Raw genomic sequence first — 25,666 nt, 5'->3', positions numbered from 1 at the left:
TACAGTATATCATGAGTGTGTATCCCTGGAGTGCAGGGTGCACACAGGGCATTATATACAGTATATCATGAGCGTGTATTTCCAGATTGCGGTGCGCACACAGAGCATTATATACAGTATATCATGAGCGTGTATTTCCAGATTGCGGTGCGCACACAGAGCATTATATACAGTACATGTGTTCTGCAATGTAATACGCGAAAAGAGAGTTTAATAGCAACGTAATCTGAGTTGACACGGCCGCAGCGTCTCGGAGGCGGCTATGAACAAATGTGCAATAGTGCTATTCCTTTATGGGTTCCATCTGCGTATACGTTACAGGGTCAGTTTATATAAAAGCTTAAAGTGAAAAAAAATCCCATGTAAAACAAGCGACATTTAATCCCCTTAACCAGCTGATAGCAGAACGCTTTACTGTAAGATGTAATACTATGCTGTGGATACAAGGGCCTTCCTGCTGTCAGTGGATTGCCGGCAGATAGCAGAACGCTTTACTGTAAGATGTAATACTATGCTGTGTATATGAGGGCCTTCCTGCTGTCAGTGGATTGCCGGCAGATAGCAGAACGCTTTACTGTAAGATGTAATGTGATGCTGTGGATACAAGGGCCTTCCTGCTGTCAGTGGATTGCCGGCAGATGGCAGAACGCTTTACTGTAAGATGTAATGTGATGCTGTGGATACAAGGGCCTTCCTGCTGTCAGTGGATTGCCGGCAGATAGCAGAACGCTTTACTGAAAGATGTAATGTGATGCTGTGGATATGAGGGCCTTCCTGCTGTCAGTGGATTGCCGGCTGATAGCAGAACGCTTTACTGTAAGATGTAATGTGATGCTGTGGATATGAGGGCCTTCCTGCTGTCAGCGGATTGCCGGCTGATAGCAGAACGCTTTACTGTAAGATGTAATGTGATGCTGTGGATATGAGGCCCTTCCTGCTGTCAGTGGATTGCCGGCTGCTGTGGACTCAGGCCGGTCCTATGGAGTGTGAGGGGTGGAAGCTGCTGTGTCACGCCGGACACCCTCCAGTCCTCCACAATGGCTCCATTCACCGGCCCGGACAGCCTAACCCTCAATTATCCCATCATTAACTTTTATTGAATGAAAGAATTCTGAAGACTTGGCTGAAAAAAGCAGCGTAATATCTTCACAGTTTTGTGGTTTATTTGTCAGTGTGTTCCAAGGCCGCGAGCGCACATGGCAGAGAGGTCACTGGTGGGTGGTGGAGCCTTGCTGCCGGCCATTCAAAATGTACTGATGATGGATTGTATAGTCGTCAATGGTCTGACATGAACATCCGGGGCGCCAGTGCAAAATCTCCATTGTAAGAGATGGGTGATGCGATGCACGGAGCATCCGATGACATCACGTGTATATACTGTACAAGCTTCACACTCCGTTGTGTAAATTTATGTTTGTGGAACACTGATGGCGACTATTGTTGGGAAGACCGTCTATCGCCAGCCACCTAAGACAATCCTTCATTGTAAAGGGTTTATCAAGTGCTACAAAAATATGACCGCTTCCTTCCAGAGACAGCACCGCTCTTGTCTCCAGATTAGGTGCCGTTTGCAGTTAAAGGGGTTATCCAGTGCTACAAAAGCATGGCCACTTTCTTCCAGAGACAGCACCACTCTTGTCTTCAGTTTGGGCGGGGTTTTGCTGCTCGGTTCCATTGAAGTGAATGGAGCTTAAAGGGGTTATCCAGCGCTACAAAAACATGGCCACTCTTCCCCCTACTGTTGTCTCCAGTTCAGGTGCAGTTTGCAAGTAAGCTCCATTTACTTCAATGGAACTGAGTTTCAAAACCCCGCCCAAGCTGGAGATAACAGTAGGGGGAAAGTGGCCATGTTTTTGTAGCGCTGTATAACCCCTTTAAGCTCCATTTACTTCAATGGAACTAAGCTTCAAAACCCCACACAAACTGGAGACAACAGTAGGGGGAAAGTGGCCATGTTGTTGTAGCGCTGGATAATCCCTTTAATTGCAAACCACACCTGACCTGGAGAAAAGAGTGGCCATGTTTTTCTAGCACTGGATGACCCCTTTAAGCTCCATTCACTTCGATGGAACTAAGTTACAAAAACCTGCACCCAACTTGGAGACAAGAGTGGTGCTGCTTCTGCAAGAAAGTGGCCGAGTTTTTGTGGCACTGGATAACCCCTTTAAATCTCATCTGATGAGCAGTGGTTTAGGTTGAAATTTACCATTTTCAAAAACTACAGATTATAAAACTACAGATGGGTTTAGGTCCAGCCGAGTGATATGGACACAGAAATGCGTCTGTAATATCCCCGCGTAAAACCAGCCTAAAGCTTTTAAAAATTGCAGATTTTCAACTAAAACTATTCCTTGTCAGGTGCAATTTAACAGAGGATGATGGTCTTAGCCGGCTGTCGATAGACTATCTTCATCTGGAAAGAAGTCGGCCTTGTTTAAAATTTTTGTCTGATGTTTGATTGAATGAAATAATATTTTCAGACTATTCCTATAGTGTCACCTGGTGTCACTGATCACGGTTGAGCCTTTGGCTTGTACCCATGAGATAATGGGCGGCCAAAATGGACAATTCCAACCATAGTTTGTAATTTACCGTCACTAACAAAAGCCGATGGATAGTGATGAGCAAACTTACCAAACGTTCTGGTCCGTCCAAACCCGAATGCTTGACATTTGACTCCCGGTGGCTAGAGAAGTTGGATACTGTCCTAGGCCGGCCAGGAAAACACGTCCGCATCTAACTTCTCCAGCCTCCAGGAGTGAAATGCTGAGCGTTTAGGTTTGGACGAACCTGAAGATTTGGTAAGTTCATTCATCACTACTGATGGCTTTAATGTTGGTGTAAATCGGGCCTCGTTGGTTTCTTTTGTTTGTAGTTGGTTGAGAAAATTAGTGTATGCAGTGAATGTTCGGCTGTCGGTGAGCTCACTGTGCTGTTTTTATTTTTTTAAATGCTTAAACAATCCATTGATAACTGAGCCTCCTGATGGCTGAGACCATCAGGGAGGAGGATCCTCATGGGAGGAGGCTCCTCAGGATCCTCGTGGGAGGAGCTTAATTACACTGCATTGCCATCACATTTCCTTAACATCCACAATAAAAAAAAAAAACACAGATCCCATCCTAGTTTTTGCAGATTTCGTGAGTCACTTCCACTCCACACTTCTTCCGAATTCATAACATTTATGTCTGTGGCACAAAAGAGGTTAAAACCGCCGGCTTTCAGGAAATGAGTAATATTTGCTTGGTTTTTATACTCTCCCAATTACATCCAGAGCAAGAAAAATATTATTTTTAGCTTTTACACTGTGTAATCGTGTAGTTAACAAGACTCTCCATTTGCCGATAGGATTTTTGGAATTGTTTTGGGTATTTTATACGGATTTTGTAGAACATAGAAATGATTGAGGGGAAGGCAAACAATCTGATCTCTGCCAGGATTAACACAAAGTGCCGTGATTTATTGGCGGTATTTCTGTATGATCCCGTCTTATGTCACCTAAACATAGTAGAACGACATCTCCTAAGACAAGAGTAACGTTACACCATTGAATGCCGATGGTCTGGACCACACTGGAGGCCGCACAATAGCACAGCTGTCTTTTTGATGGGCTCCATCTGCTGCCTTTGCCCACGCTTGGCGTGTACGGTGGAGCCACGTTACATGCTGTCTACTGTTTGTCATGTTCCGCTAACATTTTTGATATTTGTATACTGACACTTCATAATGTTACTTAGCGTGACAAGAAGCTGCAACGGCGCCTCCTACTGGTGATACTGGCTGTTATTACTGTAGGATCTGATGTGTCTGTGAATTATTATTGTGCAATAAGAACCATTCCGGCTGAAGGACAGTCCCAGATATACAGACATTGGTTGGCCCAGTTGACCTTCTCTTAGTGTCATCTATGGAAAATATGGGTCATACGACATGGAGCAGACCTACAATGATCAACTATGTAGCAGATGAAGATCAATAATAAACTTTTTAAGCTTGTTTTACATCGTCATTGTGCTTTTTGCTCTGCTTCTGTTCTTTTCTTAATGTCACATGGTCCCTGACGCACTAAACACTGCGCCTCATTTTGATAGGGCTTAAAGGGGTACTCCAAGGGGGGAAATTGTGTATTCAATTCAATTTACTTCTATTAAAAAATCTCCAGTCTTCCAGTGATTATCAGCTGCTGTATGTCCTGCAGGAAGTGGTGTATTCTCTCCAGTCTGACACAGTGCTCTCTGCTGCCACCCCTGTCCAGAGCAGCAGCAAATCCCCATAGAAAACCTCTCCTGCTCTGGACAGTTCCTGACATGGACAGAGGTGGCAGCAGAGAGCACTGTGTCAGACTGGAAAGGATACAGGACATACAGCAGCTGATGAGTACTGGAAGATTGTAGGTTTATACATTAAAGTAAATTACAAATCTATATAACTTTCTGACACCAGTTGATTTGAAAGAAAAAACATTGTGCCAGAGTACCCCTTTAAAGTAGTAGAGCGTATTTGCGTACATGGAACATTGCGCTAAGTCTCCACACACCAAATGGATCTACTCAGTGATACCTTGTGGACCTTAGGGAGGTAAACTCCTTGACTCCCTATTTGATGCAGTATCAGCTGTCCCCATATGTGCAGATCTTCCTCCTGCGTCTCCTGTACATTGGGTTTTGTTGACATTGACTCCCTATTTGATGCAGTATCAGCCGTCCCTGTATGTGCAGATCTTCCTCCTGCGTCTCCTGTACATTGGGTTTTGTTGACATTGACTCCCTATTTGATGCAGTATCAGCCGTCCCTGTATGTGCAGATCTTCCTCCTGCGTCTCCTGTACATTGGGTTTTGTTGACATTGACTCCCTATTTGATGCAGTATCAGCCGTCCCTGTATGTGCAGATCTTCTTATCTTGTTTCCTCTTGTCTATTTACAGGTCACTTTGCATTTGACCCCAATCGCATCTCTGGATGTTCATAGCAAACCCCTGGTGTTCATCCTAAGCTCCCCGCGGCCTGTGACCTGGGAGCTGAAGAGCGAGAGGCTAAAGGTGGACGTTGCCCGATATTTCTTTGTAAGTATAAATATATATATATATATATATGTTTTTGCTCTATGAGCCACGTGGAATCAATAGATCGGGTTATTAAGCCCGTGTTATTAGGAACTTACCAAGCCCGTGTTATTAGGAACTCACCAAGCCCGTGTTATTAGGAACTCACCAAGACAGTGTTATTAGGAACTCACCAAGCCCGTTATTAGGAACTCACCAAGCCCGTGTTATTAGGAACTTACCGAACTTGTGTTATTAGGAACTCACCAAGCCCGTGTTATTAGGAACTCACCGAACCCGTGTTATTAGGAACTCACCGAGCCCGTGTTAATAGGAACTCACCAAGACAGTGTTATTAGGAACTCACCAAGCCCGTTATTAGGAACTCACCAAGCCCGTGTTATTAGGAACTCACCAAGCCCGTGTTATTAGGAACTTACCGAACTTGTGTTATTAGGAACTCACCAAGACAGTGTTATTAGGAACTCACCAAACCCGTGTTATTAGGAACTCACCGAGCCCGTGTTATTAGGAACTCACCAAGACAGTGTTATTAGGAACTCACCAAGCCCGTTATTAAGAACTCACCAAGCCCGTGTTAGGAACTGACCGAGCCCGTGTTGTTAAGGAACTCACCAAGCCCGTATTATTAGGAACTCACCGAGCCCGTGTTATTAGGAACTCACCAAGCCCTTTATTAGGAACTCACCAAGCCCTTTATTAGGAACTCACCGAGCCCGTGTTATTAGGAACTCACGGAGCCCACGTTGTTAAGGAACTCACCGAGCCCGCGTTGTTAGGAACTCACCGAGCCCGTGTTGTTAGGAACTCACCGAGCCCGTGTTGTTAGGAACTCACCGAGCCCGTGTTGTTAGGAACTCACCGAGCCTGCATTATTAGGAACTCACCGAGCCCGTGTTACTAGGAACTCACCGAGCCCGTGTTACTAGGAACTCACCGAGCCTGTGTTATTAGGAACTCACCGAGCCCATGTTATTAGGAACTCACCGAGCCTGTGTTAATAGGAACTTACCGAACTTGTGTTATTAGGAACTCACCGAGCCCGCGTTATTAGGAACTCACCAAGCCCGTTATTAGGAACTGACCTAGGCCGTGTTATTAAGAACTCACTGAGCCTGTGTTATTAGGAAATCAACGAGCCCGTGTTAATTAGGAACTCACCGAGCCTGTGTTGTTAAGGAACTCACCGAGCCCTTGTTGTTAAGGAACTAACCGAGCCCTTGTTGTTAGGAACTCACCGAGCCCGTGTTATTAGGAACTCACCGAGCCTGTTTTATTTGGAACTCACCGAGCCCGTGTTACTAGGAACTCTATGAGCCCGTGTTACTAGGAACTCACCGAGCCTGTGTTATTAGGAACTCACCGAGCCCGTGTTATTAGGAACTCAGCAAGCCCGTTATTAGGAACTGACCTAGGCCGTGTTATTAGGAACTCACAGAGCCCATGTTAATTAGGAACTCACCGAGCCCGTGTTGTTAAGGAACTCACCGAGCCCGTGTTGTTAGGAACTCACCGAGCCCGTGTTATTAGGAACTCACCAAGCCTGTTTTATTAGGAACTCACCGAGCCCGTGTTATTAGGAACTCACCCAGCCCGTTATTAGGAACTGACCTAGGCCATGTTATTAGGAACTCACTGAGCCTGTGTTATTAGGAAATCACCGAGCCCGTGTTAATTAGGAACTCACCGAGCCCGTGTTGTTAAGGAACTCACCGAGCCCGTGTTGTTAGGAACTCACCGTGCCCGTGTTATTAGGAACTCACCGAGCCTGTTTTATTAGGAACTCACCGAGCCCGTGTTACTAGGAACTCTATGAGCCCGTGTTACTAGGAACTCACTGAGCCCGTGTTATTAGGAACTCGATGAGCTTATGTTATTAGGAAATCACCGAGCTTATGTTATTAGGAACTCACCGAGCTTATGTTATTAGGAACTCACCGAGCTTGTGTTATTAGGAACTCACCGAGCCCGTGTTGCTAGGAGCTCACCGAGCCCGTGTTATTAGGAACTCACTGAGCTTGTGTTATTAGGAACTCACCGAGCCCGTGTTAGGAACTCACTGAGCCCGTCTTACTAGGAACTCACCGAACTTGTGATATTAGGAACTCACCGAGCCTGTGTTATTAGGAACTCACTGAGCCCATGTTACTAGGAACTCACTGAGCCCGTGTTATTAGGAACTCACCTACACCGTGTTATTAGGAACTCACCGAGCCCGTGTTATTAGGAACTCACCTACACCGTGTTATTAGGAACTAACCGAGCCCGTGTTATTAGGAACTCACCGAGCCCGTGTTATTAGGAACTCACCGAGCCCGTGTTATTAGGAACTCACCGAGCCCGTGTTATTAGGAACTCACCGAGCCCGTGTTATTAGGAACTCACCGAGCCCGTGTTATTAGGAACTCACCGAGCCCGTGTTATTAGGAACTCACCGAGCCCGTGTTATTAGGAACTCACCGAGCCCGTGTTATTAGGAACTCACTGAGCTTGGCTTCCAGGAAGGATCATGGAGATGGTTGCGTCTTGGTAATGTTCCTGATGTAACAGAAGATTCCTTATTACAGACCACACGTTTTTGGTTAGGACGTCTTCCTTCGGTAACGCCTCGCTGGCTTAGTCATCTGGTTAGTCAGACAATACAAAGGGCGGGGCTCTTACATGATTGTTCGGGGAGATCGTGTCCTGTGTTTCCTTACGTTGTGTTACGTTCCATCGGCTTCCAGGAACCCTTTAACTGCAATGGTTGCCTCATCCTCCCGATTATCAGGCCACACGCAGCAGACTTGTTGGAGAGTTTTGCGGCACTTTTCATAGATGGCCGCTGCGGTTTGGGACGTTGCTGCGTTTTTTCAGAGATGCAGAATGACACCTCCGTGGGTGGAGTGGAGCTGCGTACATCGTGGTTACAACCAGCAATTCTTTGATTTAATGGAAATCGACTCCCCATGACCTGCTAGTGAGCGTGCAGTGAATGTTACTGATACTCACTGTGTAACTGGAGCACCAAAGTACATCAAAGGTCTTAAAGTGGAACTTGTTAAAAAAAAACAACTTCCAATCAGTGCCAGGTTCTTATCTATGTGCCCCCTGACACTCTTCATGTGGTTTTACAGTAATCCCGCTCCTCTGGTGCAGTTTTTTGCCTGCCAGTTTTTTTATATGCTAATAGAACAGCTCGGTGCCCTGGAGGCGGGCCCAGCGCCCGACACTGATATCCCCTCCCCTGGATGACACGCCTCCTTCAGAATCAAGTCTGACATTTTTAACGAGGGGAGGATATATCGGGGTGCTGGGCCCGCCTCCAGTGACCTGAGCCACCCGATTAGCATATAAAAAAAACTGGCGCAGATGGCAGTAACCAGGCGACAGATTGAAAAATAGACGGTACCGCCGCGATCTATGCATCAAGAACATTTGCTTTAAATATAATTTTGGATAGAAAATAATTGTCCTATCTGGAGTTCCCCTTTAACATGTTGGACACCTTGGATTTTAAGTAGCCAATCCTTTTGGCCCCACATTGGCCTCCCCGTAGCCATAAATGAGATGAAATGAAGATGATGTAACGTGCCCCCGTATTATTTCCTGATACCCTCCCTGCGCTGATCGATATGGTTTTCCTTCCGTCCCTGGAGGATCTGTTACCGTTGTACGGAGCGACCCGAGTCGTCTGTCCCCATCAGAGAACACCGGATTAGCCGACAAGGTCGGGATCTTACGGGGACTAATCAGGAGCTGGAGGTAAAGGGGGGGATTTATTGTATCCGAGCCGCCGCTGAGTGACTCTTCTAATGAGATCTCACCGGTAACTTGGCAGCGGTGATAACATCGGTCCGAGTAATGAACGTCCCCCTCATAAGCCTGTCAGGGTGTTTATAATGGACGTTTTATTAAAAATACATGGCAGCTTCTAAACAGGTGACGTTATCTCGCGACTGGTAACCTTGGCGTATCTGTCAGTCACCGTTACTGTAATATAATCTACAGAGAAGTCCTGCCGAGTCCGTTATTACAGCACAGGGGGTGCGGGGATTCTGGGAGCCGGAATTGTCAGCAGTCCAGATGTTACTGAGATATTAGGGGGCGGAGCGGAGCGGAGTGTCCTGCATATATGTCAGGTATAATGACTATGGGAGGGAGGATGGGCTGCCGTGTACAGATGGAGCCAGCTGTGCACGGACATGTGATATGTTACATACCATCCACATCAGAGGCGCGGGGGGCGCCGTGTCCGTATAACGTCATAGATAACTATGTGTTTATATTGCATCATCTTTCTGCTTTGGATACTTTGTAAATCATCCATTCCCTTCATAAAGTCTAATAGGTGAAAAGAAAAAGAAAGGTCTGTTGTTTCCTCAGATATAATGTCCTTCCTGTCCACCAGTCGCATCTGCTACTCATCTTTATGCACTGGAAGCAGCAATACCAGTCACAGCCCAATGACTAGGGGGGCGCTGTTTGTAGATTAGTTACATTGTTTCTTATTGCTTTAGCCTGTCTGTGTGTTTGTGAATTGTTCGGATTACTCCTGATGCTGGACGTTGTCTATCAGTCAGATCGGCGCTCGTTTCCATTGCCTTTAGAAGGCACAACCAATCGAGTGGCCGCACAGTGATCATCACCAGTATTGCTATTGGCCGCACAGTGATCATCCACTCGGCCAGTTGTATGCATTGCTATTGGCCGCACAGGGAGATGAGCCCCTGATATATTTTGCCGCAGTACAAAAGATGCGATCAGCCAGGTTTTCTTGCTCCTCAGCTGATCCTGTAGGATATTCTTGTAAAAGATGCTTTCGTTGCTACATCCCCCCCGTCAAATCTGAAGACCACCTGCCCCGTTTGGATTGTTGTCCAATGTAAACATCAGTATAACAGTAGAAGAAGAAGAGGGAGGAGCAATCAGCTGTATCCATAGTGGCGTCACATCGGCTTCTTCATGGTGGAGTCACATCGGCCTCTTCATGGTAGAGTCACATCGGCCTCTTCATGGTGGAGTCACATCGGCCTCTTTGTGGTGGAGTCACATCGGCCTCTTCATGGTGGAGTCACATCGGCCTCTTCATGGTGCAGTCACATCGGCCTCTTCATGGTGGAGTCACATCGGCCTCTTCATATGTTTAGCGTAAATAAAAGTATAACACTAAACCTAGAATCCCATCTCCTCTATTTATATCGGACCCAGGAGAAAGGAACTGATGGTTTCCAATAACTTTCCCTGCAGATTCCTGTGGTTTTGTAAAAGGATACGAGACAATGAGCTCCACCCTGGCTCCCCAGTGATTTGGGCTATAGAGCAGTGTGGGCACCTGGCCATCCCCGGCCGCTCTGCTCCTTGTGGCTTGGGTCTGGTGTATACGGGAGGGAGGAGCAATCAGCTGTATCCATAGTGGCGTCACATCGGCTTCTTCATGGTGGAGTCACATCAGCCTCTTCATGGTAGAGTCACATCGGCCTCTTCATGGTAGAGTCACATCGGCCTCTTCATGGTGGAGTCACATCGGCCTCTTTGTGGTGGAGTCACATCGGCCTCTTTGTGGTGGAGTCACATCGGCCTCTTTGTGGTGGAGTCACATCGGCCTCTTCGTGGTGGAGTCACATCGGCCTCTTCGTGGTGGAGTCACATCGGCCTCTTCATGGTGGAGTCACATCGGCCTCTTCATGGTGGAGTCACATCGGCCTCTTCATGTTAGAATCACATCGGCCTCTTCATGGTGGAGTCACATCGGCCTCTTCATGGTGGAGTCACATCGGCCTCTTCATGTTAGAATCACATCGGCCTCTTCATGGTGGAGTCACATCGGCCTCTTCATGGTGGAGTCACATCGGCCTCTTCATGGTGGAGTCACATCGGCCTCTTCATGGTGGAGTCACATCGGCCTCTTCGTGGTGGAGTCACATCGGCCGCTTCGTGGTGGAGTCACATCGGCCTCTTCGTGGTGGAGTCACATCGGCCTCTTCGTGGTGGAGTCACATCGGCCTCTTCATGGTGGAGTCACATCGGCCTCTTCATGGTGCAGTCATGGCGGCCTCTTCATGGTGGAGTCACATCGGCCTCTTCATGGTGGAGTCACATCGGCCTCTTCATGTTAGAATCACATCGGCCTCTTCATGGTGGAGTCACATCGGCCTCTTCATGGTGGAGTCACATCGGCCTCTTCATGGTGGAGTCATATCGGCCTCTTCATGGTGGAGTCACATCGGCCTCTTCATGGTGGAGTCACATCGGCCTCTTCATGGTGGAGTCACATCGGCCTCTTCATGGTGGAGTCACATCGGCCTCTTCATGGTGGAGTCACATCGGCCTCTTCATGTTAGAATCACATCGGCCTCTTCATGGTGGAGTCACATCGGCCTCTTCATGGTGGAGTCATATCGGCCTCTTCATGGTGGAGTCACATCGGCCTCTTCATGGTGGAGTCACATCGGCCTCTTCATGTTAGAATCACATCGGCCTCTTCATGGTGGAGTCACATCGGCCTCTTCATGGTGGAGTCACATCGGCCTCTTCATGTTAGAATCACATCGGCCTCTTCATGGTGGAGTCACATCGGCCTCTTCATGGTGGAGTCACATCGGCCTCTTCATGGTGGAGTCACATCGGCCTCTTCGTGGTGGAGTCACATCGGCCGCTTCGTGGTGGAGTCACATCGGCCTCTTCGTGGTGGAGTCACATCGGCCTCTTCGTGGTGGAGTCACATCGGCCTCTTCATGGTGGAGTCACATCGGCCTCTTCATGGTGCAGTCATGGCGGCCTCTTCATGTTAGAATCACATCGGCCTCTTCATGGTGGAGTCACATCGGCCTCTTCATGGTGGAGTCACATCGGCCTCTTCATGGTGGAGTCATATCGGCCTCTTCATGGTGCAGTCATGGCGGCCTCTTCATATGTTTAGCGTAAATAAAAGTATAACACTAAACCTAGAATCCCATCTCCTCTATTTATATCGGACCCAGGAGAAAGGAACTGATGGTTTCCAATAACTTTCCCTGCAGATTCCTGTGGTTTTGTAAAAGGATACGAGACAATGAGCTCCACCCTGGCTCCCCGGTGATTTGGGCTATAGAGCAGTGTGGGCACCTGGCCATCCCCGGCCGCTCTGCTCCTTGTGGCTTGGGTCTGGTGTATACCCAGTCTGTAGGCCACATGCAGATTCTGATAGTGACGGCTCCGCTCCAGCCACAACGCCGCATCCATCTTCTCAGGAAGCCGCAGACGGTTATCATTGTTTCTCGGGATTGTCGATCAGATAACACTTCACTCCTGGAGAGATTTGGGAATAATCGCTGCTCATAACTTCAAGACGTGAGAAAAGTTACATTTCAGTGAACAACTACTTTCTGTTGTCTCTCAGTAAAGTATATAAAATATTCAGCAGGGCAGAACAGATGTGACGAGCTCCATATACGTCCGGCTCCCTGCATAGTAGTATAAAAGCTGCTGCGCTACATTACAGGTGCTATCCAGGATTTCTTCCAGGAACAGCGCCACTCTATCCTCAGGTGGTGTGTGGTATTGCAGCTCAGTTCTTTTTAACTGAATGGAGCAGAGTTGTAATACCACAAATAACCTGAGGACTGGGGTGGTGCTGTTTGTGGAAAAAAAGAGGCCATGTTTTAATAATCCTAGAGAACCCCTTAAAGTATATGAATAGGGGAAATAAGTATCTGATCCGCTGCCGACCACCTACACAGAAAGGAGTGGTCTGTAATATTTCTGGTCGGTAACATCACCGGTGAGAGACAGAATCTATAGAACATTCCAGATAATCACATTGTAGGATTTATAAAGAATTATTAAAAATTTTATTACATGAAATAAGGATTTAATCATTGACCAATGGGCAAGAATTCTGCCTCTCACAGAGCGGTTACTGTCTCTATAAGAAGCTCCTCCTCCTCTGCCCTCATTACCTGGATTACCTGGACCTGTTTCACCTGTATAATAATCAACGGCCCATACACTCATTACACTCCATCCTCTCCACCATGGCCAAGAACAAAGAGCTGGCTAAGAACAACACTGTAGACCTGCACAAGGCTGGGATGGGCTACAGCACAGTAGGCAAGCAGTTTGGTGAGAAGGCGACAACTGTTGGTACAATTATTAGAAAGTGGAAGAAACATGAAAAGCCTCGCCATCTTCCTTGGTCTGGGGCTCCATGCAGGATCTCACCTTGTGGGGTAAGGAGGATTCTGAATATGAATCAGCCCAGAACTACAGGGGAGGACCTGGTCACTGACCTGCAGACAACCGGGACCACAGTCTCATAGATTACTGTTAGTAACACACTACACCATCATGGATTATAGTCCTGCAGGATACAAAAGGTCCCCCACTCACACCAGCACATGTCCAGGGTCTTCCAGCTGACAGTGACTCAAATCCCACAGCCGGGACAACTAAGGAGGAGACACACAGCCGGGACAACTAAGGAGGAGACATACAGCCGGGACAACTAAGGAGGAGACACACAGCCAAGACAACTAAGGAGGAGACACACAGCCGGGACAACTAAGGAGGAAAAACACAGCCGGGACAACTAAGGAGGAAACACACAGCTGGGACAACTAAGGAGGAAACCCCCAGCCGGGACAACTAAGGAGGAGACACACAGCCGGGACAACTAAGGAGGAAACCCACAGCCGGGACAACTAAGGAGGAGACACACAGCCGGGACAACTAAGGAGGAGACACACAGCCGGGAGAACTAAGGAGGAAACCCACAGCCGGGACAACTAAGGAGGAGACACACAGCCGGGACAACTAAGGAGGAAACCCACAGCCGGGACAACTAAGGAGGAAACCCCCAGCCGGGACAACTAAGGAGGAGACACACAGCCGGGACAACTAAGGAGGAGACACACAGCGGGGACAACTAAGGAGGAAACACACAGCCGGGACAACTGAGGAAACCAACAGCCAGGACAACTAAGGAGGAGACACACAGCCGGGACAACTAAGGAGGAGACACACAGCCGGGACAACTAAGGAGGAGACCCCCAGCCGGGACAACAAAGGAGGAAACCCTCAGCCGGGACAACTAAGGAGGAGACACACAGCTGGGACAACTAAGGAGGAGACACACAGCCGGGACAACTAAGGAGGAGACCCACAGCCGGGACCACTAAGGAGGAAACCCCCAGCCGGGACAACTAAGGAGGAGACACACAGCTGGGACAACTAAGGAGGAGACACACAGCCGGGACAACTAAGGAAGAAACCCACAGCCGGAACAACTAAGGAGGAAACCCCCAGCCGGGACAACTAAGGAGGAAACCCACAGCTGGGACAACTAAGGAGGAAACCCACAGCCAAGACAACTAAGGAGGAGACCCCCAGCCGGGACAACTAAGGAGGAGACCCCCAGCCGGGACCACTTAGGAGGAAACCCCCAGCCGGGACAACCACGGAGGAGACACACAGCCGGGACAACTAAGGAGGAAACACACAGCCGGGACAACTAAGGAGGAGACCCCCAGCCGGGACAACTAAGGAGGAAACACACAGCGGGGACAACTAAGGAGGAAACACACAGCCGGGACAACTAAGGAGGAGACACACAGCCGGGACAACTAAGGAGGAGACACACAGCCGGGACAACTAAGGAGGAGACACACAGCCGGGAGAACTAAGGAGGAAACCCACAGCCGGGACAACTAAGGAGGAGACACACAGCCGGGACAACTAAGGAGGAAACCCACAGCCGGGACAACTAAGGAGGAAACCCCCAGCCGGGACAACTAAGGAGGAGACACACAGCCGGGACAACTAAGGAGGAGACACACAGCGGGGACAACTAAGGAGGAAACACACAGCCGGGACAACTGAGGAAACCAACAGCCAGGACAACTAAGGAGGAGACACACAGCCGGGACAACTAAGGAGGAGACACACAGCCGGGACAACTAAGGAGGAGACCCCCAGCCGGGACAACAAAGGAGGAAACCCTCAGCCGGGACAACTAAGGAGGAGACACACAGCTGGGACAACTAAGGAGGAGACACACAGCCGGGACAACTAAGGAGGAGACCCACAGCCGGGACCACTAAGGAGGAAACCCCCAGCCGGGACAACTAAGGAGGAGACACACAGCTGGGACAACTAAGGAGGAGACACACAGCCGGGACAACTAAGGAAGAAACACACAGCCGGGACAACTAAGGAAGAAACCCACAGCCGGAACAACTAAGGAGGAAACCCCCAGCCGGGACAACTAAGGAGGAAACCCACAGCTGGGACAACTAAGGAGGAAACCCACAGCCAAGACAACTAAGGAGGAGACCCCCAGCCGGGACAACTAAGGAGGAGACCCCCAGCCGGGACCACTTAGGAGGAAACCCCCAGCCGGGACAACCAAGGAGGAGACACACAGCCGGGACAACTAAGGAGGAAACACACAGCCGGGACAACTAAGGAGGAGACCCCCAGCCGGGACAACTAAGGAGGAAACACACAGCGGGGACAACTAAGGAGGAAACACACAGCCGGGACAACTAAGGAGGAGACACACAGCCGGGACAACTAAGGAGGAGACACACAGCCGGGACAACTAAGGAGGAAACACACAGCCGGGACAACTAAGGAGGAGACCCACAGCCGGGACAACTAAGGAGAAGACCCACAGCCGGGACAACTAAGGGGGGAACACACAGCCGGGACAACTAAGGAGGAAACACACAGCCGGGACAACTAAGGAGGAGACACACAGCCGAGACAACTAAGGAGGAAACCCACAGCCGGGACAACTAAGGAGGAGACACACAGCCGGGACAACTAAGGAGGAAACACACAGCCGGGATAACAGAGGAGGAAACACACAGCCGGGACAACTAAGGAGGAGACACACAGCCGGGACAACTAAGGAGGAGACCCACAGCCGGGACCACTAAGGAGGAAACCCCCAGCCGGGACAACTAAGGAGGAGACACACAGCTGGGACAACTAAGGAGGAGACACACAGCCGGGACAACTAAGGAAGAAACCCACAGCCGGAACAACTAAGGAGGAAACCCCCAGCCGGGACAACTAAGGAGGAAACCCACAGCTAGGACAACTAAGGAGGAAACCCACAGCCAAGACAACTAAGGAGGAGACCCCCAGCCGGGACAACTAAGGAGGAGACCCCCAGCCGGGACCACTTAGGAGGAAACCCCCAGCCGGGACAACCACGGAGGAGACACACAGCCGGGACAACTAAGGAGGAAACACACAGCCGGGACAACTAAGGAGGAGACCCCCAGCCGGGACAACTAAGGAGGAAACACACAGCGGGGACAACTAAGGAGGAAACACACAGCCGGGACAACTAAGGAGGAGACACACAGCCGGGACAACTAAGGAGGAGACACACAGCCGGGACAACTAAGGAGGAAACCCACAGCCAGAAGAACTAAGGAGGAAACCCACAGCCGGGACAACTAAGGAGGAGACACACAGCCGGGACAACTAAGGAGGAGACACACAGCCGGGACAACTAAGGAGGAAACCCACAGCCGGGACAACTAAGGAGAAGACCCACAGCCGGGACAACTAAGGGGGGAACTCACAGCCGGGACAACTAAGGAGGAAACACACAGCCGGGACAACTAAGGAGGAAACACACAGCCGGGACAACTAAGGAGGAAACCCACAGCCGGGACAACTAAGGAGGAGACACACAGCGGGGACAACTAAGGAGGAAACACACAGCCGGGACAACTAAGGAGGAGACACACAGCGGGGACAACTAAGGAGGAAACACACAGCCGGGACAACTAAGGAGGAGACACACAGCGGGGACAACTAAGGAGGAAACACACAGCCGGGACAACTAAGGAGGAGACACACAGCCGGGACAACTAAGGAGGAAACACACAGCGGGGACAACTAAGGAGGAAACACACAGCCGGGACAACTAAGGAGGAGACACACAGCCGGGACAACTAAGGAGGAAACACACAGCCGGGACAACTAAGGAGGAGACACACAGCCGGGACAACTAAGGAGGAGACCCACAGCCGGGACAACTAAGGAGGAAACACACAGCCGGGAACTGTCCAGAGAAGCAGCAAATCCCATAGAAAACCTCTCCTGCTCTGGACAGTTCCTGACATGGACAGAGGTGGCAGCAGAGAGCACTGGAAGACTGGAGATTTTTTAATAGAAGTAATTTACAAATCTATATATGTTTGAAAAAACATATTTTCCCCCTTTGAGTCCCCCTTTAAGTCAAGATGAGGCGCAGTGTTTAGTGCGTCAGAGACTATGTGACATTAGGAAAGCCTTGACATTTATCTCCGTTAGTGGTGAGTGCTGCATGTTGCTTTCTCTTGAATTTCTGCATGATAAACAAAGGCGCCGTTCACAGGTTGAGCTCCTGTGGGCGGCCGTGGTGTCCGCCGTGTGTCAGCCGTCAGCAGGCGTGTTACAGATCGTGTTCTGCAGGTATCCTCCCTTACCTCGGGCACGCAAACCGGTGTGTAACCAGGAGGCGGAAAGGACAACTTCACTTTACTTTACAATTTTACGCTCGGCTGCAGCTGTGACTCATTTTTGGGAAGCTGGGACGGAGGAGAGGACGCAGGCCGTGGTCCCAGGGACGTTCACACTAATAGATGTCATTTACAATTTATAGGAACTTCTGTACAATTCTATTTACATAGCTGCCCTGTAAACCGCGCTGCGCTGGAGGTGGCGGAACGTACAGGCAGTCAGGCTTCCTACAGGGATTTGTGGACAGATCATGGCTGAGCAGATCAGAGGAGGGGACAGAGGAGTCTGGAGGAGAATAGAGGAGTCTGGAGGGGACAGAGGAGTCTGGAAGGAGGAGGATAGAGGAGTCTGGAGGGGACAGGGGTCTGGAGGAAGGAGAAGGATAGAGGAGTCTGGAGGGGACAGAGGAGTCTGGAAGGAGGAGGATAGAGGAGTCTGGAGGGGACAGAGGAGTCTGGAAGGAGGAGGATAGAGGAGTCTGGAGGGGACAGAGGGGTCTGGAAGGAGGAGGATAGAGGAGTCTGGAGGGGACAGAGGAGTCTGGAAGGAGGAGGATAGAGGAGTCTGGAGGGGACAGAGGAGTCTGGAAGGAGGAGGATAGAGGAGTCTGGAGGGGACAGAGGAGTCTGGAAGGAGGAGGATAGAGGAGTCTGGAGGGAGACAGGGGGGTCTGGAGGAAGGAGAAGGATAGAGGTTTCCAAAAGGAGACAGAGGAGTCTAGAGGGAACAGAGGAGTGTAGAGGGAGACACAGGCATCTGGCAGGGGCTTTCTCCATTTACAAGTCATACATGCTCAGCAGAGCCGAGGGTACATGTGTATGGGGAGATCAGGGTGTTGGCTGCACATAACTATATGTTATACGGTGTATAGCTGCAGTATACCCTTACTCTGCAGCAGTATACAGAACTGGGAGGAGTTTATGTGATGAGGTAATCCTGTAGTGCACAGGAAGTCACCTGACCCCGGACACACCACTTCCTGTGACATATTGAACGCTGTGATTTTCTGTGGGTCAGGCAGGTGATCACATGACTCAGTTACAGTAATGAAACACATGGATGCAACTGTGCAGGAATAAACAGATAGCGCTGTAGGACTAGAGCTTGTTAGCGTGCATTTTATGGGCAGGATCCCCCCAAAACTGGAGTCTTCCCGCATTGCTGCTGATTGTGGCTCAGAATCTATCACGACAGTATAAAAAATAATGAGAAAATTAGTAAACCAAATGGGGCCCTGGGACTAGTGATGGTGAGTGCACATGATATGGCCAAAAGAAACCTCCGGAAACCATGGAGGACTTACTTAATTATTGAGTTCAATAAAACTCAACTGGAAAAAAAAACAGCAGTTTTGTTAGTGTTTTATGGCCCAAAAAATTTAAATCTAGATCTAAAACCCTTGTTTAGATTAATTATTGCAAATGTGACAGAATTATGGCACAATTTTCTTGAAAACCACATTTACTCTGAGTTTTTGCCACTTTTTAGGCTCTTTTCTGATGCTCCTGAAAAAGAGGTGTGGCTTTAGAGAGAAAGGGTGTGGCTTCATAAAAAGGGCTGCGGCTTAAAGGGTTATTCCCAAGTTTCCACTTCCCACTTTCTTTCCTCTGTGGGTGGATTCCTTCACTGTGATTGGGTCTTTTCACCAGCAGCAGCACTAAGGCTGGCATCATGGTTGCTGGCCTGGGCTGTGCTGTGCTGTGCTGAGCTCTGCTGTTCTGTGCTGAGCTCTGCTCTGCTGAGCTCTGCTGTTCTGTGCTGAGCTCTGCTACACCAACTCTAAGAGCTGTCAGTTTCATGCATTACTGCAGATACAGCGGCCTGTAGATGCAGCCAGGGAGTTTGTGTTATCCGTAAAGGCCCGGCCCCGCTGGCGACAAAGCTGGTCAGGAACCTAGACAAAGATCAGTCCACACAGCAGACACAGCAGACACAGGAGAGGGCCGAGCATGGAGCAGAAGCTAAAAGGGGAATAAGAACCAATTGCAAAGTTTCTTTGAATTACCTAATGGTTTAGAAATTGTTATGGAGATTGGAATACCCCTTAAGGTTACAAACCCACTTGGCGGGTCTGCAGCGAGTCTCCATGCTGCGTTTTTGCAGGGAGACTCGCTGCAGATCCCGGCCCTATGCTTTTAATGGCAGACAAACACGCAGCAGGGATGTACATCCCTGCTGCGAGTTTGTCTGCAGCCCTCCCCATTAACCCCCCGGCCGCCGGAGCTGATACTTCACCTGATCCCGGCTCCGGCGGTTCCCGATGTCTTCAGCAAGCCGGAGCGGGGACCAGGTGAAGTATATGCTCCAGCCAGCTGCCCGCAGCCCCGGCCGCCCGATCGCCCCCCCGCAGCCCCGGCCGCCCGATCGCCCCCCCGCAGCCCCGGCCGCCCCCCCATCCCCCCCCCCCGCAGCCCCGGCCGCCCGATCGCCCCCCCCCCCCGCAGCCCCGGCCGCCCCCCCATCCCCCCCCCTGCAGCCCCGGCCGCCCGATCGCCCCCCCCGCAGCCCCGATCGCCCCCCCGCAGCCCTGGCCGCCCGATCGCCCCCCCCCCGCAGCCCGATCGTCCGTCCCCCCCCCCCCCCCGCAGCACCGATCGCACGCCCCCCGATCGAGCGGCCGGGGCTGCAGGGGGGCGTGTAAGCGATCGGTGCTGCGGGGGGGGGGGGGGGGGGGGGCGATCGGGCGGCCGGGGCTGCGGGGGGACGATCGGGCGGCCGGGGCTGCGGGGGGGGCGATCTGGCGGCCGGGGGCGGGCAGGATATACATTACCAGGTCCCCGCTCCTGCTTGCTTCGGCGGCTCCCGGCACGCTCCGCCCGGCCAATCAGTGCGCTGCCCCGCCGCAGCGCACTGATTGGCCGGGCGGGCCGTGAAGACATCGGGAGCCCTGAAGCAAGCAGGAACGGGGACCCGGTAATGTATAATGTCCGGCGGCCGGGGGGTTAATGGGGCGGGCTGCAGACAAAATCGCAGCAGGGATGTACATCCCTGCTGCGAGTTTCTCTGCTATTGAAAGTATAGGGCCAGGATCTGCAGCGAGTCTCGCTGCAAAAACGCAGCAAGGAGACTCGCTGCAGATCCGGCAAGTGGGTTTGTACCCTAAGGGTGCGTTCACACCTACAGGATCCGCAGCAGATCCGCAGCAGATTTGATGGTGCAGATTTGATGCTGTGTTCAGTTATTTAAATGAAATCTGAAGAAAATACACTGCGGATGCGGTAGGTGTGAACGTACCCTTAGGCTGGGTTCACACTACGTATATTTCAGTCAGTATTGTGGTCCTTATATAGCAACCAAAACCAGGAGTGGATTGAAAACACAGAAAGGATCTGTTCACACAATGTTGAAACTGAGTGGATGGCCGCCATATAATGGCAAATATTTGCTGTTATTTTAAAACAACGGCTGTTATATTGAAATAATGGCCGTTATTTACTGTTATATGGCGGCCATCCACTCAATTTCAACATTGTGTGAACAGAGCCTTTATCACCACCGGCGGCAGCAGATGCCCATCAGCCCAGGATCTGATCAATCCCGACACAGATCATTGAGCTGTAGAGTATTTTGAGTATTGTTATTGGCAGGAGTAATTCTATTGTCTGTATTATTTTCTATCATACAAAGCGCAACCATCTAAACATGTCGGTGGCGCCCATCCACCATAACCGCACCGCTAAACTATTTGGATCATCTGTCCGATCCATTCTGTACTTTACCATCTGGAAGCGGTTGCTATGTTTTGTTGTTCCTCTTCGAGCGCGCTGTATGTGGTTATTCTGCTCCTTCGTGCAGGTTTTTTCTTTCTTTGGCTCCGATCCCTCCGTTCTCCTGCATGGCAGAAGCCGATCCCTTCACCGGCCACTGGTAGTCAGGCACAGGCCCGGTCCCCTTTTGGATGGCCGTCAAAACTGTCTGAAAAACAAGCGCCATTTGTTTTCCTGCACGCAGCGTTTAACGGGAAGTCAGGAGGATACATTTCCAGAATCGTATTTTAAATAGATCCAGATGTGCGCCCGAGCCTCGGCGGGGAATGGAGCGAGGCGTAAGAGGAAATGCTCTGCCATAGGAACTGCAGCTATTAATGTTTCCACACACACAGAGGTGGGCTGCATGAATGTGCTGAAAGGGAACGACGCCAAACCCAGAGGTGTAAATTGCTTATAAAACAGGAACCGAGTGGTTTACATCCATTGCCTTGATTTGATACGACGTCCCGAGGAGCGGCAGCGACAGATATCGGGGCACCAGGAAGATGGATGATTCTGGAAATGACATTTATGTTGAGAGTTTAGGTAGAAACCACAGGGGATTATCTGGTTTATAACTGCGTCAACTCCTTCAGCTCTGCTACATCCATCATTGAACGCTTGACGCATTACACATTCATCATAGAGAAAATAATCCGTATTCATTTATCTGCTCATATAAAACATACAGAGCAGCAGTATAGCATTAGGTGACCAATCCAAAAAGTGTCATGTATACTTCAGGCTCTAAAAGAGACCTTTATATATGTTACAGGAGGAAGAAGGGAAAGGGAGGACATGATGGAAACCTTTATATATCGTACAGGAGGAAGAAGGGAAAGGGAGGACATGATGGAAACCTTTATATATGTTACAGGAGGAAGAAGGGAAAGGGAGGACATGATGGAAACCTTTATATATGTTACAGGAGGAAGAAGGGAAAGGGAGGACATGATGGAAACCTTTATATATGTTACAGGAGGAAGAAGGGAAAGGGAGGACATGATGGAAACCTTTATATATGTTACAGGAGGAAGAAGGGAAAGGAGGGACATGATGGAAACCTTTATATATGTTACAGGAGGAAGAAGGGAAAGGGAGGACATGATGGAAACCTTTATATATGTAACAGGAGGAAGAAGGGAAAGGGAGGACATGATGGAAACCTTTATATATGTTACAGGAGGAAGAAGGGAAAGGGAGGACATGATGGAAACCTTTATATATGTTACAGGAGGAAGAAGGGAAAGGGAGGACATGATGGAAACCTTTATATATGTTACAGGAGGAAGAAGGGAAAGGGAGGACATGATGGAAACCTTTATATATGTTACAGGAGGAAGAAGGGAAAGGGAGGACATGATGGAAACATTTATATATGTTACAGGAGGAAGAAGGGAAAGGAGGGACATGATGGAAACCTTTATATATGTTACAGGAGGAAGAAGGGAAAGGGACATGATGGAAAACTTTATATACTGTATGTTACTGGGGGAAGAAGGGAAAAGGAGGAACTAATGGAAACCTTTATATATGTTACAGGAGGAAGAAGGGAAAGGGAGGACATGATGGAAACCTTTATATATACAGGAGGAAGAAGGGAAAGGAGGGACATGATGGAAACCTTTATATATGTTACAGGAGGAAGAAGGGAAAGGGACATGATGGAAAACTTTATATACTGTATGTTACTGGGGGAAGAAGGGAAAAGGAGGAACTAATGGAAACCTTTATATATGTTACAGGAGGAAGAAGGGAAAGGGAGGACATGATGGAAACCTTTATATATACAGGAGGAAGAAGGGAAAGGAGGGACATGATGGAAACCTTTATATATGTTATAGGAGGAAGAAGGAAAAGGGAGGACATGATGGAAACCTTTATATTTTACAGAAGGGAAGAAGGGAAAGGGGGACATGATGGAAACCTTTATATATGTTACAGGAGGAAGAAGGGAAAGGGGGAACATGATGGAAACCTTTATTTATATGTGTTACAGGAGGAAGAAGGGAAAGGAGGGACATGATGGAAACCTTTATATATGTTACAGGAGGAAGAAGGGAAAGGGAGGACATGATGGAAACCTTTATATATGTTACAGGAGGAAGAAGGGAAAGGGGCATGATGGAAACCTTTATATATGTTAAAGGAGGAAGAAGGGAAAGGGAGGACATGATGGAAACCTTTATATATGTTACAGGAGGAAGAAGGGAAAGGGGGTACATGATGGAAACCTTTATATATGTTACAGGAGGAAGAAGGGAAAGGGGGGACATGATGGAAACCTTTATATATGTTACAGGAGGAAGAAGGGAAAGGAGGACATGATGGAAACCTTTATATATGTTACAGGAGGAAGAAGGGAAAGGGAGGACATGATGGAAACCTTTATATATGTTACAGGAGGAAGAAGGGAAAGGAGGACATGATGGAAACCTTTATATATGTTACAGGAGGAAGAAGGGAAAGGAGGACATGATGGAAACCTTTATATATGTTAAAGGAGGAAGAAGGGAAAGGGAGGACATGATGGAAACCTTTATATATGTTACAGGAGGAAGAAGGGAAAGGGGGACATGATGGAAACCTTTATATATGTTACAGGAGGAGGAAGGGAAAGGGAGGACATGATGGAAACCTTTATATATGTTACAGGAGGGAAGAAGGGAAAGGGACATAATGGAAAGCTTTATATATGTTACAGGAGGAAGAAGGGAAAGAAGGGACATGATGGGAACCTTTATATATGTTACAGGAGGAAGAAGGGAAAGGGAGGACATAAAGGAAACCTTTATATATGTTACAGGAGGAAGAAGGGAAAAGTAGGACATGATGGAAACCTTTATATATGTTACAGGAGGAAGAAGGGAAAGGGAGGACATGATGGAAACCTTTATATATGTTACAGGAGGAAGATGGGAAAGGGAGGACATGATGGAAACCTTTATATATGTTACAGGAGGAAGAAGGGAAAGGGAGGACATGATGGAAACATTTATATATGTTACAGGAGGAAGAAGGGAAAGGGACATGATGGAAACCTTTATATATGTTACAGGAGGGAAGAAGGGAAAGGGACATAATGGAAAGCTTTATATATGTTACAGGAGGAAGAAGGGAAAGAGGGGACATGATGGAAATCTTTATATATGTTACAGGAGGGAAGAAGGGAAAGGGACATAATGGAAAGCTTTATATATGTTACAGGAGGAAGAAGGGAAAGAGGGGACATGATGGAAATCTTTATATATGTTACAGGAGGAAGAAGGGAAAGGGAGGACATGATGGAAACCTTTATATATGTTACAGGAGGAAGAAGGGAAAGGGGGGACATGATGGAAACCTTTATATATGTTACAGGAGGAAGAAGGGAAAGGGAGGACATGATGGAAACCTTTATATATGTTACAGGAGGAAGAAGGGAAAGGGAAGACATGATGGAAACCTTTATATATGTTACAGGAGGAAGAAGGGAAAGGGAGGACATGATGGAAACCTTTATCTATGTTACTGGAGGAAGAAGGGAAAGGAAGGACGTTATAATATGAGGGCGGACTAGATGGACCAGAGGGCCTGTTTTTTTGCGGACAGTCTTTTCTGTGTCTATGAATGATCTGGTCACACGCGGCTATGAGCTGTATATGCAGGGGAGGGTCTGAGGACTCTGTGCTTCCTGTGATATAGAGCCGGTGTGGAGGTGTAGTAGTGGGGGGGCAGAGTGTATATAGCAGCTGGTGCAGGACGTGTGGCATGGATCCCCTGCAGACAGAGCAGTATAGTATATAGTATATAGTGCAGTGTAAGTGATGGCTGCCCCGGAGCTAGAAGAACGCTCTGTCTTCTCCAGGTTACGAGACGCCTTCCCATGGTGCCCGTGTTTCTTGGCCCCGCTCCTGCAAACATCTATCACAGACGCCCCGGGGGCCCATAAACTGAGGTGCAGCGGAAAATTCATCAATCCTGGACTAATAAGAACAAATATTAGGCCGCGTGATTCCCGCCAGCGCCGCGCTCCTCACTATGACAAGGTCACCTGGTGGTCACGGCCATCACTGGGACTTTTTGGAGTATTTCCGCTACCTGTTCTGCCGCTCGGCTCTGCTGTGTGAGGACGGGACGTGTTTGGCGTCTGGTTCGCATTACCCTCTGCATGTACATTGGCTTTAGGCTTTATGTCCAGCGCTTATGGAAGAGAAGCAAAGACTTAGCGGAGGCGATCCGCTGTATGGTGCGGAGAGAAGACGGCCAGATCACATGACCTGCGGACTTATTCCTCATTCACCGACAAACTGCATAGAAATCCTGCAGATCATGACAGCAGAAGTGAGAGAGAGAGGAGTAACCCAGACTGCGGGGTGTGAACAGATGCTGATG

The 25,666-nt window shown here is 49.2% G+C and overlaps 1 protein-coding gene across 3 annotated transcripts in view; it reads left to right on the top strand.

Moving 5' to 3' along the window:
* TGFBR3 (transforming growth factor beta receptor 3) overlaps positions 1-25,666 on the top strand; it is a 159,049-nt gene that overhangs the window by 68,756 nt on the left and 64,627 nt on the right. For all 3 annotated transcript variants that reach the window (XM_069967662.1, XM_069967661.1, XM_069967660.1), the window contains exon 4: positions 4,926-5,063. In XM_069967662.1, coding sequence (XP_069823763.1) covers positions 4,926-5,063 — 138 coding nt within the window. The remainder of the gene's footprint in view (positions 1-4,925; positions 5,064-25,666) is intronic.

This window comes from Dendropsophus ebraccatus, chromosome 4 (assembly GCF_027789765.1).
Source record: "Dendropsophus ebraccatus isolate aDenEbr1 chromosome 4, aDenEbr1.pat, whole genome shotgun sequence".
Lineage (NCBI taxonomy): Eukaryota > Metazoa > Chordata > Amphibia > Anura > Hylidae > Dendropsophus > Dendropsophus ebraccatus.
Note: the sequence above shows the minus strand (reverse complement) of the source record. Positions and strands in the feature narration are given on the sequence as shown.